The 17771-nt window shown below is 38.4% G+C and overlaps 1 protein-coding gene across 1 annotated transcript in view; it reads left to right on the top strand.

Moving 5' to 3' along the window:
* Slc26a7 (solute carrier family 26 member 7) overlaps positions 1-17771 on the top strand; it is a 114675-nt gene that overhangs the window by 11661 nt on the left and 85243 nt on the right. The window contains exon 2 of the mRNA XM_035439968.1: positions 15062-15172. Within this exon, the coding sequence (XP_035295859.1) occupies positions 15062-15172 (111 nt within the window). The remainder of the gene's footprint in view (positions 1-15061; positions 15173-17771) is intronic.

Genomic DNA, 17771 nt, shown 5'->3' with positions numbered 1-17771 from the left:
AGTAACTATTAAAAAACTGCCATGGTTTAGTTACATATAGACATATGGCATTAAAGAACAGGTTCCTATTCATTACTCTTTCATTGGAGGGACCTGCTAAAAGCTGTGTGTGTACACTGAGGCCTTTGGAGAATGACAACCACTTTGTCAGATAAGTTAGTAGGTGGAACACAGTTCTGGCTAAGCTGGGGAGGACAGACCTAACAAAGTCTGAGGGTTCTGTGGGAAATGCAGCAAACAGGTGAGAGCTTGCTCTTGGGGGAGCTTGATCATTTCCTCATGCTCAGCATGTGATAAAATGGTAGAATACAGAAAAGACTCCCCTAGGATATGGATCACCTCCTTCTAGAAAGTGTCTTTTTCAGTCTGTTCAATTTAGACCCCTGTGATTTTCAGCACTCCCCTGAGAGAGGAATGGAGTGGACAGAGAGGAACCTGAGAACTTCTGTTCCACACTTTGGGCCAAGGTTCTGGCACTGTTCTGAAAAGATAGAATTGTAAATGAGAGTTCCCAGATAGAAGTTGAACCTTCAGATGAACCTCTTCAAGGCCAATTAACTAATCATATTTTCAGTGACTGCAGTGTTTGGAATGGTGCAGGTTCAGAGCCATATTATCCCAGCCATTGTTAGCTCTCTTTAGAGCCATTTACTGTCTTCCTCTGTTCCTGACTTAACTGCTTTGTGACCATTAGGTAGATAATTTGTAATGTAGAAATAGTGCACTAGTTTGCCTTTGCAATGTAGTAACTCAGTGGACCACTACCTTTCACCAATCTAAGTGCAAAATATGTCACCTGAAGCATCCAAGGGTCTCTCAGCTTTGCTACATCCCACCTCACTCATGTTCCTACCAGTGTTTGGGAAAGCATCACCGTTTATAGCTTTCTTTGTTCTGTGAGTGAAAGCTTCATAGAACTGTTAAAATCTTGGGATTAACCTAAATCTGAGTTACTAGGCCACAGTCACTCATATTTGGCTCCAGATGAACCATCTCTTGCCCTCTTTGAGGTCACATTCGTGTTTTTACATTGATAGAACTTTGGCCTAAGACTAGTGTCAGGCTCATGGATGTTGCTTAAGACAAACTCAGACACCTGGGGATAAGAGTGTAATGTCTTATCCCATGTGTCAGCTTGTGGAGCCAAACAAAAAAATGTAAGACATACTCAGTGTAGGAGCAACTCAGGATCTGAACTTGTCTAAGATTCTGTGAAGAAATGGGTCTGAATTAGAGTTTAGAGAGCTAGCGGCATTGACAGACCTGGTTTTCTAGTTAGTGTGTGGCAAGGCCTCAAGTGCTCATAGGTGAGGCTCTCATCTGATAGTGGATGTCCAGACTACCTTTGCTTAGATTGTACTGCGTGGGAAACAAGTACCAGCCCAGAGGGTGGTGGCATGCCATGGTCTATGAAGGCACTGGCTGCTTAGTTTTTCTCAGAGCAAGAGATTGGCCTTGTGTACTTGTTCTATTGTTTGGGATTTCCTGATTTTCATAAGGGCCTCAGTATTTGGTATAGAATACTTATCCCCTGGAATCATATGAAGTAACTAATCCTCCCTGGGAGTAGCTACATTATCCTTGGAAATTAAAGCCTTCAGAGTGAAGTGGCTGTCTGTAATCTATCTTTGAAAAGATAATTAAGCCCTATTCTGCAAGGGAGTGTCCTATTACACACATGGTCTCATGTGTACTATAGATTCTTTCCATGAAGTGGTTACTTCACTGCAGTTTTCAATATAGTTCTTATTCAGTAATGAGTGTGACAATATAGCACACATTCTTCTAGAAATATTAAAAAGTAGAAGTGCCAGTGCTGGGGATGTAACTCATTTGGACAAGTGTTTGCTGTGCAAGCATAAGAACGTGAGTTCAGATCCCCAGTACACATGTAAATAGATAGAGAACATGCCTGTAATCTCAGCAGTGATGAGGAAGAAAGAGGAAGAACTCTAAATTTGCTGGCCAGACAGTGTAATGTAACCAGTGATCTCTATGTTGAGTAAGAGACCCCCTGGAGAAAATATATGGCATCAGCTTCTGACCTTCACATACACATGCACCCATGTACATATACATGCACATGCATAGACACATGTTCATGAACCTGTACACACACACACACACACACACACACACACACACACACACACACACACACACTGTACAATTGTCAAGAGGAAAGTTCTGTGATTCCTATTAGTCATTTTCAAACTATAATTTATTGAGATTTAAAGTTGTTTGAAAAAACAATTTCACCACTAACTTGCCTATATGTTTTGTTACTACTAAATTGAATGCATTTGACATTTCATCTTTAAAATGAAGTAATTAATTTTTATTATAATGTGATGCATTATGTATTGATGGATTCTGGATTCTATAGCTGAAGATCCAGCAGATACTAGGAATGGTAGTAACAGATGTTTATGAAAATTCTTATGAATCATCCCTCCAGTGCCAAGGTTATTACTTCCTTTGAAGCTTCCATGGAGTCATGAACAGGCCATTTTTACTCCCTCCATATAAACTGTGCTGTTGGTATTAGAAGCTGTGTTAGAACACTTGTTTGGGATCACACTTGATTATTACTCTCTCCACTTGGATTAAGCTTTTCAGAAGCAACTTTTTGAGTCCAAGGCCATGGCTGTGGATGCTCCTAATTCTAACATTTCTGTATGAGTTTTCCTATCTGGCTTGGACCAGGTGATACCTTCATAGGCCCTTTACCTCACTCAGTACCCCAGTGATGCTTCTCAAGGGACACACTATCCTAATAATGTAATTTAAAATATTCTATTTCTTAGAATCTAGCTTTCTTACACAAGTGCATCACCTCTTGATTGGTCCTCTCTGAGGGAGGCTTATCATTATTTCACCACCCTTGGAGATGAAATGCATTTATACTTTACAATCTCCATTTCTTCCAACTTCATTGTCTCAGGTTTTCATGTATCTTTGTCCAATATTCAAAGTAAGATATTTTAATGGAACTTAAGCAAGAACATCATTTCTTCCCAATCCACCTTCCTTTAGTAATACTTTTAGTTCCAGTGCCATTTCAAGGATTGTAGTTTCTTTGGAATTTGGCTGAGGGGTTTGTCAAATACTGACACTGGCAAAGCTAAAATAAAACTCATGTGGAACTAAAAAGAGAACATTGTCAAGATACTGATTAATTAATGCCTGAAATTTAGACAATGGTAAAGGCATATGCCTTTGGTCAGAGAATTTCTTTTGAAGTCCTGTGTTCATTTTAATTTTAAATATTTATTTTTATTGCTCTAGCTAGAACTTCAAGGGCAATATTGAAAAGATATGGAGAGAGGAGACAGCCTTGTCTTGTTCCCGATTTTAGAGGAATAGCTTTGAGTTTCTCTCCATTTAGTTTGATGTTGGCTGTAGGCTTACTGTATATTGATTTTATTATGTTCAGGTATGTTCCTGTTATTCCTGATCTCTCCAGGACCTTTATCATGAAGGGATGTTGAATTTGGTCAAAGCCTTTTTCAACATCTAGTGAGAGGATCATGTGGTTTTTCTTCTTCAGTTGGCTTATATGGTGGATTACATTGATAGATTTTCAAATGTTGAACCAACCGTGCATCCCTGGGATGAAGCCTACTTGATCATGGTGGATGATTTTTCTGATATGTTGTTGGATTCGGTTTGCCAGTATTTTATTGAGTATTTTTGCATCTATGTTCATGAGGGATATTGGTCTGTAGTTCCCTTTTTTAGTGTGTCTTTGTGTGACTTGGGTATCAAGATAATGTAGCCTCGTAAAAAGATTTTGGCAATGAATCTTCTGCTTCTATGGTGTTGAACAATTTGAGGAGTATTGGTAGTAGCTCTTCTTTGAATTTCTGGTAGAATTCTGTACTGAAGCCATATGGCCCTGGGCTTTTTATGGTTGGGAGACTTTTGATGACTACTTCTATTTCATTAGAGGTTATGTAGGTCTGTTTAAGTTGCTTATCTGTTCTTGATTTAATGTTGGTAAGTGATATTTGTCCAGAAAATTGTCCATTTCCTTTAAATTTTCCAATTTTGTGGAGTACAGGTTTTCAAAGTATGACCTGAAGATTCTCTGGGTTTCCTCAGTGTCCGTTGTTATGTCCCCCTTTTCATTTCTGATTTTGTTAATTAGCATGACAAGTGAGCATAGGAGTCCATACCAGGCTGATTAAACCCACAGAAACAGCTGACCTGAACAAGGGAGAGCTCTTGGTCCCCAGACTGGTAGCTGGGTAACCAGCATGGGACTGATCCAGACCCCCTGAATGTGGGAGTCAGTGAGGAGACCTCGCTATGGAGCCCCTTGTAGTGGATCAGTACTTATCTCTAGCATAGGAATGGACTCTGGGAGCCCAACCTACATGGAGGGATAGTCCCTGAGCCTAGACACAAGGGGGTTGGCCTAGGCCCCCCAAAGGATATGACAGACTCTGAAGACCCCCTACGGAAGGCCTCACCCTCCCTGGGGAGCAGATAGGGTATGGGGTAGGTAGGGTATTAGTTGAGGGGGGGTCAGGAGAGGAAGGGAGGGAGAGAGATCTGGGATTAACATGTAAAATAATCGTTCTAATTAAAATAAAAATAAAAACAACATTAGTGGCAAAATATTTATTTTTATTTATGTGCATGTATGTATCTCTGTATAAGTTTATGTGTACTTCTTGCATACAGTGTCTAAGGAGACAAGAGGGTGTCAGATCACCTGAAACTATAGCTAAAGGCAGTTGTTATTCATTTCGGTCTTCGGTAATGGCAGTACATGCTGTTAACTGCTGAACCATGTCTCCAGCCTCCTCTGTTCATATTAAGTTGGGTTTTTATTCCCCCCTCTCTCTGTGTACGTGTGGTGCATGTATATGGTGCATGTTCATGTTTGTATATGATGTGAACATGCAAAGGTCAGGGAAGGACATTGGACATACTGCTTTATCATTTTTTTCCTTATTTCCTTACAGTACCTGCGGTTATAACCATGCATGCGGTTCTGCCATTCTCTGCTCATATCTAGCCTTTGACGGTGTGACATGTGTACCTTAATCACAAGCCATGGGGTTGATTTGTTATTAGATGTGTTTGCCAACATGTACCTACCTATCTGGAATGCTGGTAGTTTCCTCGCTTTCCTTTCTACCAGGCTTGAGTGTCTCCCATTGTAGCCTTTATAGCAAGCTCTGAAAAAGGCAAACAGCAATCATCCCGTTGGAGAAAATTAGTATCCTGATAACTTTCATAAAATTCAGGATGATAATAAGAACACTTTGTAGTTTTCACTGAAAATGTTTAAATGGTGTAGCATTTATAAACTCATAATACAAGACAGAAATCTTACCTCATAGATGTATAAAGACACTAGCCTCCTTCTTGTATTTTCACATAAAATTACCATGCCAATCATGTAATCTTGAAACTTGTTGGCATGTGTCATAACACATCACAAATTCCTCCTCCAGATTAATGGCAGTAGTTTCTACTCAAACTTTTTAACAGCTGTATTTCATAGTATAATTGTACCAAAAAATATAGTCATCCCTATAGTGGTACATAGTTAGCTAATTCTTGTTTAGTCATTCCAAAAATTATTTTAACACATAGTATTATGTATTGACACCCAGGCCTCTATATGAAGTTACACATCTATGGTAGTATTTCTTACCCACATATTTTCATTTTACTGCCACTACGGGTAACCGTTCTTCCACATTCAGGCACTGGTTCCGGTAAGCCAATGTTATCTGCCATCAAGAACAAGAAGTGACCCAGGCCTGTCTAGTTAGAGACTGTATGTTTCTAGATACAATATTAACAATAATTTGCTTCTAGGATGTAAAGCATACCTGTTAAAAAGCCTTTTATTATTTTTAACATTAAAAAAATTTACATTTTGTTGCTATTTCTAACATCTCTTTGAAATTCTCATTGCATGTTTTATAATTTTTAAAATTTTTGGTATTATAATTGCATCATTACTCCATGACTTTCCTCCCTCCAAGTCCTCCCATATATCCCTCCCTAGTCATTTTTTTAAACTTATAGATTGAAGTCCATTAACACAGTGCAGTGTGTCAAAGTGCTTGACTCCAGGCCTGATGACCTGTGTTCAATCTCTAGGACTCAAGTGGTAGAGGGAGAGCATAGATGCTCACAAGTTGTCCTCTCTCCTCCATTTTTTTCTATTTGGATTGTACCTCCATTTGCATATATAGTAAAATGTAAAGTTATAAATTATGAAAACATTTATGCATCATTATTGTCTCTTTCAACCTCACACATGGCCTTACATCTGAGTCCATCATTTTCCTTCAGCTGCAGTCAGTTCTTGCTCATATTTATCTCATCTTCTTCGGCCACTCTGAAAGCCCTTGACTTAGTTCTGGTCAGAGTTTTGAGGGCTGCTAAGATATCCAGGAGGGCCAAAGAAGCCATGGAAGGAATAGTAGCTTCTTTGCTGGCTTAGTCCAGGATGCAGAGGTACTAGCAGTCTTTTTAGACTTGAGCAGACAGTTTTTCCAGTGGGAGCTCTATGTACTGCTAATATTCATGCGTAGGTCCATGGGATTGGGCAAGCCTTCTCAATCATAGTCAAAATAGGTCAGTAAGACAGCTGATTTCCCAGGAATCCCCTGTTTCTGTTGATCAACCCTTCTCTTTCTCCTCAAACAATGGTGTCACTCTTACTTTAAATGAGAGGCAAGTTCTCTCTGTCTGTCTCCTTTGGTTGCCTGTGTCTCATGGAATATCAACAAGAATGAAGTTCACTATGTAAGGGACATAGTGATGGATTGAAGATGCAACCTCCTGGCCTGCATATTTTTTTTTTCTATTCAGCACTGAGGAAGTTGTAGGCTGAGAAGCTCCTGAAAGGTGAAACTTCTATCCTCCATAGTCATAGACATGATCATAAGTGTCCATGCATAAGACCCTGTACCTCTGAAGTACCATTTGCCATAGCACAGGAACATATTAAACAGCTTTCTACCCCAGGAACCAAGGAAACTATTTGCTTGTATTTTCTATTTTAAACATTTTTCCTCTGTGTAAAGTGATCTCAACTCCACCCTTAACCATTTTCTCTTCATACTTTGGCCATTGTATAATTTATCACTCAATAATCAGTGTAGATATTTTTCCTTTCTTAGGGTCCAATCATTTGTTATATGTCTGAATGTTTAGTTATCTAATTAAGTATATAATATTTATGTTACTATAAACTACATATGTGAGGTTAAAATATCAGTTTGGCATTTCCCATTGTATATTATAGAGCTACAATATGATGTAGATCAATTAAGAGATTTAAGGGCATGTAAGTGATAGCTCACCCAGCACTTGAGAGGCAGAGGCAGGTGAATCTGTGACATCATGGCCAGCTGGGTCTATCTAGTGAGTTTCCAGAATATCCAGATCGATGTTGAGAGACCCTGTCTCAACAAACAAACAAACAAACAAACAAACAAAAGGAGCTAGTTCAGTGGGCAAACTACTTCTGTTCAAGCACGAGGTACTGAGCTCCATCCCTAGGACCCATGCTTTAGTGTGGGCTTATACTTCCAGAGGCAGAATAGGAGTAATGAATCAGGAAGCTCCAGGCCCCAGTGTGAAACAGTCTCAAAAATAAAAGTAGAAAAAGATGGAAGGCAGTACTGATATCCACCCTGACCTCAATGTGCACAAATGCACATGTGCTTCCACACATACAAAAATAATAAACATGAAGATAATTGCTGTGTAAATAAAACACCATAAGAGTGGTACTGCAAAGAAAATGAACAGCGTAGCTGTGGTGGTTCCAGATCCTTACCCTCACCTTCCTCAATGTTAAAATATTCCAGATGTTGTCACTTAGTCCCAAACCAAAGGAAATATGAAATATGGTGAAAAGAGATTAGAAGAAAATTTGGAAGAAAGAGGAGGTAGAAAGGAAATGGAAGGGGAGAGGCAGAGGGAAAGCCAGTTTACACACACCTCCTATTCCACGAGATGGTTTCCCTACTTCCTAGTTCTGAATGAGGAAGCTCCTCAGGCACATCCTTCCTCAATTTTCTTCCTTTTTTTTTGCTGTCTTGTTTTCTTTCTCTCAGTGTTTTATTTAAATTAGAAACAACATTATTTTATATGTCAATCCCAGTTCCCCCTACCTCCCCTCCTTCACTGCAACCCCAAATAACACCCTACCTATCACATACCCTTTCTGCTCTCCAGGGAGGGTGAGGCCTTCCATAGGAGGTCTTTAGATTCTGTCATGTCCTTTGGGATAGGACCTAGGCCCACCCCCATGTGTCTAGGCTCAGGGAGTATCCCTCTGTGTGGAATGGGATCCCAAAGTCTATTCATATGCTAGGGATAAGTACTGATCTACTACAAAAGGCCCCATAGATTTCCGAGGTCTCCTCACTGACACCCATGTTCATGGGGTCTGGATAAGTCCTATGCTGGTTTCCCAGCTATCAGTCTGGGAACCAAGAGTTACCCCTTGCTCAGGTCAGCTGTTTCTGTGGGTTTCACCCCTTTGCTCATCACTCCTTCCCTGCAACTGGATTCCAGTTCAGTTCAGTTCAGTGTTTAGCTGTGGGTGTCTTCCACTTCTACCAGCTTCTGGATGAAGGCTATAGGATGGCATATAAGTCAGTCATCAATCTCATTATCAGGGGAGGACATTTAAGGTAGCCTCTCCTCTGTTGCTTAGATTGTTACTTGGTGCCATCATTGTAGATCTACAGACATTTCCCCAGTGCCTTATTTCTCATTAAACCTATAATGGCTCCCTGTGTATGGTATCTCCTATCTTGCTCTCCTCTCTTCTTCCCCCAACTTAAACTTCTGCTCTCTCATGTGCTCCTCACTCCCCCTCTTCTCCCCTTCTCATTCTCCTAGCTCCCTCTTCCCTCTCCTCATGCTCCCAATTTGCTGAGGAGATCTTGACCCTTTCCCCTTTTCTGGGGGACCATGTATGTCTCTCTTAGAGTTCTCCTTGTTTCTTAGCTTCTCTGGTGGTGTGGATTGTGGGCTGGTAATCCTAAATCCATATATGAGTGAGTACATACCATGTTGTCTTTTTGTGACTGAGTTACCTTGCTCAGAATGGTTTCTTCTAGTTCCATCCATTTGCCTACAAATTTCAAGATTCCATTGTTTATTTATTTATTTATTTATTTATTTATTTATCCTCTGAGTAGTACTCCATTGTGTAAATGTACCACATTTTCTCTATCCATCCTTCAGTTGAGGGGCATCTATGTTGATTCCAGGTTCTGGCTATTACAAATAATGCTGCTATGAACATCATTGATGTCCTTGTTGTATGAATGTGCTTCTTTTGGTATATGCTTAAGAGTGGAATTACTGGATCTTGTAGTAGGCTGATTCCCATTTTCCTGAGGGATCACCATACTGATTTCCAAAGTAGCTGTATGAGTTGGCACTCCCACCAGCAGTGGAGGAGTGTTCCCCTTTCTCCACATCCTCTCCAACATGAACTGTCATTGGTGTTTTTGATTTTGGCCATTCTGACAGGAGTAAGATGGTATCTCAGAGTTGTTTTGATTTGCATTTCCCTGATGGCTAAGGATGTTGAACACTTCCTTATGTGTCTTTCAGCCATTTTAGATTCCTCTGTTGAGAATTCTCTATTTAGTTCTGTATCCCACTTTTTAATTGGATTATTTGGTGTTTTGGAGACTATATTCTTGAGTTCTTTGCAAATTTTGGAGATCAGCCCTTTGTCTGAGGTGGGGTTAGTGAATATCTTTTGTACTTACAACCTCACTGAAAAGGCAATTGGTATGTGATACGTAGCATGAGATGGGCTCTTCATATTCTTTCTTCATGTCCCATTGTTGTAGTTTTTCCATATTCCAAACTCTCTCATACAGAATTTATCCCTTATTCCTTGGGATGAAAATGCCATCTGTGTGTCTGTCTTCTGTCTAGCCACCCACCCACTCATCCATCCACCCATCCATCCATCCATCCATCCATCCATCCATAGGCCAATGAAATGCTTTTTTAAAAGTTGCTTATGCTGAAAGTGCTAAAAGGTACTGGCTGGTAGGGAGCATTTAGCCTGCCAGCGCAGGCCTGGCTTCAGGAGGAGTTCTGAATTAATTCAAAATACTCCCAAATGCTGATTAAGTCAACCTACCACCTCCCAAATTCCAGGTTTTTATAAGAAATGAGTAAGCTTTGGTCACTAGCTAGCTTTGCTTATGTAAATTATCTTTATCAAAAGGGTGTTGTTCGACTAGTATTATGATTTATCAAGTGATATAAATTGTTAAGTTAAAGTTAACAACTTTGATTTTAAAGTAAAAATCTCAGATCTCTTAGATTGCCTGGCTACATAGTTCTAATCACACACACATTAACGTTGTAATAGAGACTCAGGCTAGATTCAGTGAGGATGAACAGGAGACCAGGAGCCTCAAGGGTTTTGTATGAACCGAGTATTCAGTGTTCTTAATGGGCTGACACCATTTCTTTCTAGAAATCGAAAAGACTAAGACAATGCTGTTTAAAGACAGTTAAACATCATTACTTAGGTGGAAACTCAAGTCATCAACACTTTCACATACTTGCCACTGTTCCAAATACTGTGGATCCACTTTGGCTTACATTTCTTTAATTTTCCCATGACCGAGTTCTGAGCACACAGTTCTAATTATGGCATCACGTGTCAGAGATGGAATGAGGTTTCATTTTTGCTATCTGAGGACTGATCACACATACACATTCCAAGGACTGTTTTTTTTTCTTACATTTAGCCCCATAAACTCTCCACGCTTACTCAAAACAAAATTTAAATGAACTTGCGAAGATTCATATGTTATGGAATAGAAATCTGAAGGTTTTGCTATTCAGTATTTATCAAGAGTAAGAATTTTGACTTTACTCAGAATGTGAGGTTGAGTACCTACTGCCAAATGCCTTCAGCTTTTGTCCCCCTCCAAACAGTGACACTGTGTGGTTTTCATAGGGCTGTCATCAAAAAGCATCACAGAAACCTGTCTTATAGTGTTGGAGTCTAAAAGTCTCAAATGTAGGTGTCCCTATGATTGAATCTGTCTGATTCCATGTTTCTCTCCTTACTTCTGGTATTTTGCCACAGTTGTTAGTATTCTTTTGGCCAAAAGAAACAATACCCTAATTTATACTTCTGTCTTTATCTGACATTTGGGTGTACTTCTCTTGCCCTTCATAAGATGTTCTCTAAATGATACTATTCAAATTGAGTTAACCCCTACCCACATTACAATAAAACTTTATTTAAAGTGTCCATAATGATCATATTCTCAATATTTATTTAACATTCTGAGGAGTTGAGGGTTAGGATTTACTTATATGAGGACCACAAGTCAACCCATGATAACTAAAGGTGTTGTGACAAGGATGGACAGTGCATTCCATTGTGAGTGAGCTGGTTTAGCTGTTGTTTTCGGGGTTGTATTAGTTCTCATTAGAGCCAATAATAAGAACTAAAACCTATAAAATATACTATAATACCAGAGAGGAACAAAGCTATGGATCTGAGTTCTGGATGCTTGACCTTTCAGTTATAATGTGGGATCCTAAATGAACATCTACAGATCTTAAAAATGTAATACCTCTAATAGAATGGCTTTATAGGTCTAATCCTGATACCTGTGCCCAGTCCTGAATTACTCAGTTTCTGGATACAGTCTTTCATTCTTTATGCTGGTGTCAAACAAACTGCTCTGAAACTGAAGTAAAAGTGGATGTCCTTAATGTAAAAATCACTTTCTATCTGATAACTTGTTGTCTTTCTTACCAATAGAGATTGAGTCACTTTCTGGTCACCCCAGCCAGAAGGTTATTGTAAAAGATGTAGAGACCGGGATGTCTATCAGTTTTCAAGTCCTTCTGGCCATCAGGCAAGCACAGTCAGGAAACTCTTCTCAGTTTGTGCTGGGATGGAGAGGAAGGCTGATTGATAGAGAGCATCCCACTTGACCTCAGGGATTCTCAAAAGGCTGGCAGGGTTCCCGAGGGCTGACCTCCTGATATTAATATTAGAATCTAGTATTGGAGTGCTTTCTGCCCTTCTATGATAGACCATTGCTATACTCACAAAAGGTTTGCTCAAAAATTGCATGTTTCAAGGCCTTCTAGCATTAGTAACAGTATTTTTTTAGGAAATAGCATTATGGAGTTGCTGCTCTGCTCATATCTATATTGAATATCATTTTGTAAAAGCAGAGAAAGGACAAACAATGATGCTAATTCGAAAATACCTCTAACTAACTGATAACTTTCTCTAATTTTGGAGGATTTAACATAGTGTAGCTTCTATGAATACAAATGTGTGACAAAAATACATGTAATTTATATTGTGAAACAATAGATGAGTCAGAAAAAAATGATCTGACTCTCTCCTCTGTAGAAGTATTTATGTGAGGAGGATGCTATTGGGTCTTGCAATTATTATTTATAGAAAGTGTAATTGAAGTTCCCAAATTATATAAATGTGTTAGTTTTTTCCTCTTTTAATATGGCCATTGTTTACTCCCACATTAGCAAGAACTAGGTTTATTTAAAGAATAAAAGTCTCATATGATAAAGGAAATGTGTACATCACTTCTAGTCTTCAAGGTTATTCTTCCATAAGAAGAGTAATGACAACAAAATGACATTTCATATTTACTTTATAGATCTTTTAAAAATGTCTTAAATTGGATACAGCCACTTATGCCTCTTATCTCAGCATTCAATAGGAGGAAGCAGAAAGATTTCCTTGTTTAAGGAGCTTGGGTTAAATAGTGAGACCCTATCACAAACAAAAAAGCAGAATAGAAAGAAAAAAAAAGAAAACAAAGAAAATAACGTCACATTTTGAGACTAATATATTTTCCATGATTATTCTCTTCTTAAATTCATATAAATGTGAGATCCAGAGAAACTTTTTTAAAAAATTTGTTTTATTTTTAAATTATGTGTCTGTATCTGTGTGTATGTGAACATGTGTACCATGGCCATAGAAGCCAGAAGAGGGCATTAAATTCCTTGGAGCTAGAGTTACAGACATTTGTGAGCTGCCCAGTGTAGGTGGTAAAGATCAGCCTTGGACCCTCTGCAAGGCCAGCAAGTGCTCTTAACCACTGAACCATCCTTCCATCTCTGAAACGAACTTTTCAAACTGTTTTCATTATGTATTTTATTTGCATTAAACTAGAGAGATGAATGTTCTTCTTATTAGGTAGATAATTGAGAGGTGATTATCCAGGTGGAAGAGAGAACTGACTACTCCAACTTGATGCTTACATTTGCTTATTACAGATGATAGTGAAAAATGCAGCCAAATGGTTCCCAGTTAAGAGCCTGTCCAGGTGACCACAGGCAGTAGAATCTAGCATCCCTTTGATTTCACTGGAGGTATTAAAGTGTTTCTGTTAGATGTGCCTCATGCTCTTTCCCTTCATATCACTACTGATTTACTAGATTAGGGTGATCTGGTTAACATGGGCCACATTGTTTTATTCTTTTATTATCTGGACTCCCCCTTCTTCCCCAGAGATTGAACTCAGAGCCATGCTAAGCAAGTCCTGTGCCACCACAGCCTACTTCTCTGGCTCTGGTGAAAGTGGATGATTAAAACATATGCTGAAAAAAATGAGTGGTTGTTATTTTCAATCCCTCCATAGTATTGATGTAAACAGTCCTTCTTACAAAGTCATTTATATGAAAGCTACTAAGAGGGGCTAGTTGGTAGGGGTGGGAACATTTAGCCTTCCAGTGCCAACCGGGGTTCCATAATTGCACCTGATTTTAACCCTGCCCACCAGCCTGATTGTACTCCACACCACTGTTTTTTCTGAAATTCCAGTGCAGTATCTGCTGACTCTTCTGTATTTAATTTTAATTCATTTTCACCAGGCCCAGGGATTCCATTACCAGTAAACAAGCTTTAAAAAGGAAACATTGGTAGGAATTCCACATATTTTAATCAGAGCACAATCATTATTGTCCAACTAAATGCTCAGCATTAAACTCAAATGGACTTTCAGAATCTGCCCTAGAAATTAGTATTTAATACCAAGAACAGCTGCAGACAGGAAGTCTTAGTGAACTTGTGCTAATTCATGTATTGTTAACATTAAAATCATCAGTGGCCATTTAGGCAGCTATAGGAAAAGGTTTTATGTAGGTACAACACACAAACTTTGTAGACAGTAGTACCCATGAAAGATACAGATGAACCATTGTAAGTTGTAGTTTATGTACTCACTGAATAAGCAAAGTCATGTTTTTTTTTTTTCCCACTGTAAGAACCTATAGTTGACATACAGTCTAGGGTTCACTGAGAGGAAAGTGGATAGGATTGTGTCTTGGCCCTGTTGCTGTACTTACTCACAGCTTGTCCACACAGGCAGTCAGTCCCCCTGCTAACTTTAAGTTATCCTTGTACCACCCAGGCCCACACCCCCTTCTACTTCAGGCTTCTCATCTGTTCAGCGGTAAAACTACTGTTTCTGCCTACTACACAGATGTTGTTGCACAAATAAAATGACATATGAAATGCTTCTAAACTGTGAGTGTGCCTAGAGATGTTTAGCTTCAACATTATCATGGAAACTTTCACTAAGAAGGGTCTCCAAATGAACTTTTCCTTCTGGACATCTCTGCATTCAAGAGAAAAACAGTAGTGCAAAGATATGTCATTTTGATGTGCTATACTTGGTTGATTCCCTTAGGAGGCCTTCTCCATCTGAGTGGAGAAAGGGGAGGAGGAGTGGATGGGGCATGGGGGAGAGGGAGGTAGGGGAATAAGCAGGAGGAGAAGAGGGAGGGGAAACTGATTGGTATGTAAAATAAATGTAAAAATGATGAAAAATCACGTGGTCTTGAGAATTGAAATATGCATATGAATGGATGAGCAACTTCCCCTTGATTAGTACAATAATGCTAGTACTTGTTTTGCTAGTAAGTAGAATTCAGATATTCATTTTGGCTTTATATGTGTCAGTCACTGTTTTATTGTGTACTGTATCTTGAGGACATGAGATGGTCTTAACTATTCTGGACTTCTTCACAGGGCTGTCCTTCGCTATTCTTTCATCTGTACACCCAGTTTTTGGTTTATATGGATCTCTGTTTCCAGCCATCATTTATGCGATATTTGGAATGGGACGCCATGTTGCCACAGGTATTAATTACTGTCTATGCCTAAGCTTCTCATATAACTAAGAAAAGGGACTCAGGGTGGTTATTAGCTCCTGCTTACCTTTTCAAAACCATTCTACCCTACTATTATATGTGAGGTATGCATATTTATTAGATAGATACTCTGTTTCATTGCTATATTCCTGTGCTATAAAAGAAATTGAAAATAGAAACATTGCTGAGTTTACAATGGAATAAGAGATTGTAAAAATTTGAAAGAAAACAAAGATTATAAAATTTAGTTGTTCAAATATTAAAATTTTTTTGGGTGTATTTCTTTGGTTCATGAACTGAATGATATGTTTCCTTTAGGTAGATTCTACAGGACCCTTTAATTAGTGTATCTTTTTGTTTTGTTTTGTTTTGTTTAAAGATAGGGTTTCTCTGTGTATTGCTGGCTGTCCTGGAACAGGACAGACTGGCCTTGAACTCACAGAGATCCACCTGCCTCTGCCTTCTGAGTGCTGGGATTAAAAGTGTGCACTACCATGGCCCAGCTTACCCAGTGTATTTTACTCTACCTCACTCTGTATCTCTGAGAAACACAAAAATGAATACAAAAGGTGACTGGTCATGATTATTTTGGTGATAGAATGGGCTGCATTTCTGAATGAGCTACACCTAAGCACATGCCTCATTTGTTGTTCATCACCTGCATGACCCTGGGCAAAGTTTTGAAACTCTAGTTGTTACTTTTTAAATAAAATGACCTCTTCCTCATTCCATAGTAAGAGCTACACAATTAGTATATTGTGTTTTACTTAATACTTACTTATATTAATGCAACAAAAAGTTTTCCTATTATAAAATGACATCTTAATATTAAATATTCAGCTAATAACAAAATATATTTCAATAGAAATATCTGCAGACATTGCTATTCAATTTGTGAGACATCTAAGGCTCTGAGGACTAACATTTATAATATGTCACCTGTGGTCAGTTTGTTATTGATTGTATTACTTTCCTACTGTCACAAATTATCACAAGATAAGTGGCTTGAAACCGAGGAAGTTAACTCTAAATAGATCTGGAGGTCGAGGTGCTCTGAATAAGTGTTCCAGACCCAAAAATGAGCAGTCAGCGAGGCTGTGTTTCTTTCTGTGTGCTTCAGCTCATTTTCCTGACTTTTCTGTCTTCTAGAAGCTTTCCTGCATTCCTAGACTCCTGGCCTTCCAGTGGTTTTCATGGCCAGTGGTGGCATTTTCAGACCTCTCTCTGACTTCACATTCTTGCCTCTATCTTCTGTATTTACAAGATGCTGTGATTTCACTGTCTATATCCAGACAATCCAGGATAATTGTATTGTAAGACCAACTGACTAGTGAACTTAATTTCACCTGTTATATTTATGATTTCTTGATATGGAACATACATATTTCTGGATTCTGAAAATTAGGATTGAAATCTTGGGAGACTATATTTTTGCTTATATCATATATATATATATATATATATATATATATATAATATATATATTTTTTTTCATAAAATGATTTGTACTTGCATAAATTTTTTTACATCACTAAACTTTGTTATGAGTGAGTGAGAGAGCAAAAGTTAGCAGTCATTATAGACTTGCCACAGTCATTATAGACTTGCCACACTTGATCTGTGAAACAGTGTTCTGAAGGAGCCTGTTAGGTATGCAAAGATACTGGCTTCCACTGCAGACATGCTTAATTAGAACTGGCATTTTCACAAGAGGTTTTATACACACACACACACACACACACACACACACACACACACACACACACACACACGTCTTTACCTAATGACATGTTTCAGGCAACAAAAAGGCAGGTCACATTTTTGTTCATAATATGTGGTTCATAATATTTTCCACACTTGGTATCATATTTGATATAGTTTTGGTAAGTGTACTGTGATGTGCATATAAAGTGAAATTGGCCACAATGAATTAATTCTCAAAATGTATCTCTATTTTATGAGGCATATATATTAAAAATACATATTTTAGTACATATATGTTCATGTGTGCACATGTACATATGTCTGTTTGTATATAAGTGTATGTTTCAGTGCAATGTGTATACTTATAGAGATTTACATGTTCTTGTCTAAACGCAATCCTTTAAAGTGGACATTAATTTGTATTATATATACATTTCAGGTGAACTAGGAAAAAACTCACAAAGTTTCTTACAACATCACAGATTAGTATTTTTTTTTACAATGTCTATTGATTTATTAAGAACACCTAGATCATGGAGAGGCAAATACTTGATTTTTCTCTATGTATTTGTATACCATAACTGCTCAGAGAATAGAGAATAGAGTATAACCATAACAACATTATTAACTCAGTCTTACTAAGATATAGCTGAGTGGTTGACACTTAATGGGTGTTGACAACATGCCATTTGGTGCTAACTAGGATATATTTATATAACATTTAAGCCTTTTAAAAATGTCACAGGATGAAGAATGTGCTCTTTTTGTAGACAAGGAGATCAAGGAAATAGTTAAGGGATTTAAGTCCAAGTCCATATGGATCCACACTCCCACATTGTCCTAAACCCACAGTTTGTACCACAGCTCTTCTCCAAACTCTCTGC

The sequence above is a fragment of the Cricetulus griseus genome, chromosome 2, assembly GCF_003668045.3.
Source record: "Cricetulus griseus strain 17A/GY chromosome 2, alternate assembly CriGri-PICRH-1.0, whole genome shotgun sequence".
In the NCBI taxonomy this organism is placed as follows: Eukaryota; Metazoa; Chordata; class Mammalia; order Rodentia; family Cricetidae; genus Cricetulus; species Cricetulus griseus.
This window is presented reverse-complemented; position numbering and strand designations above follow the sequence as displayed.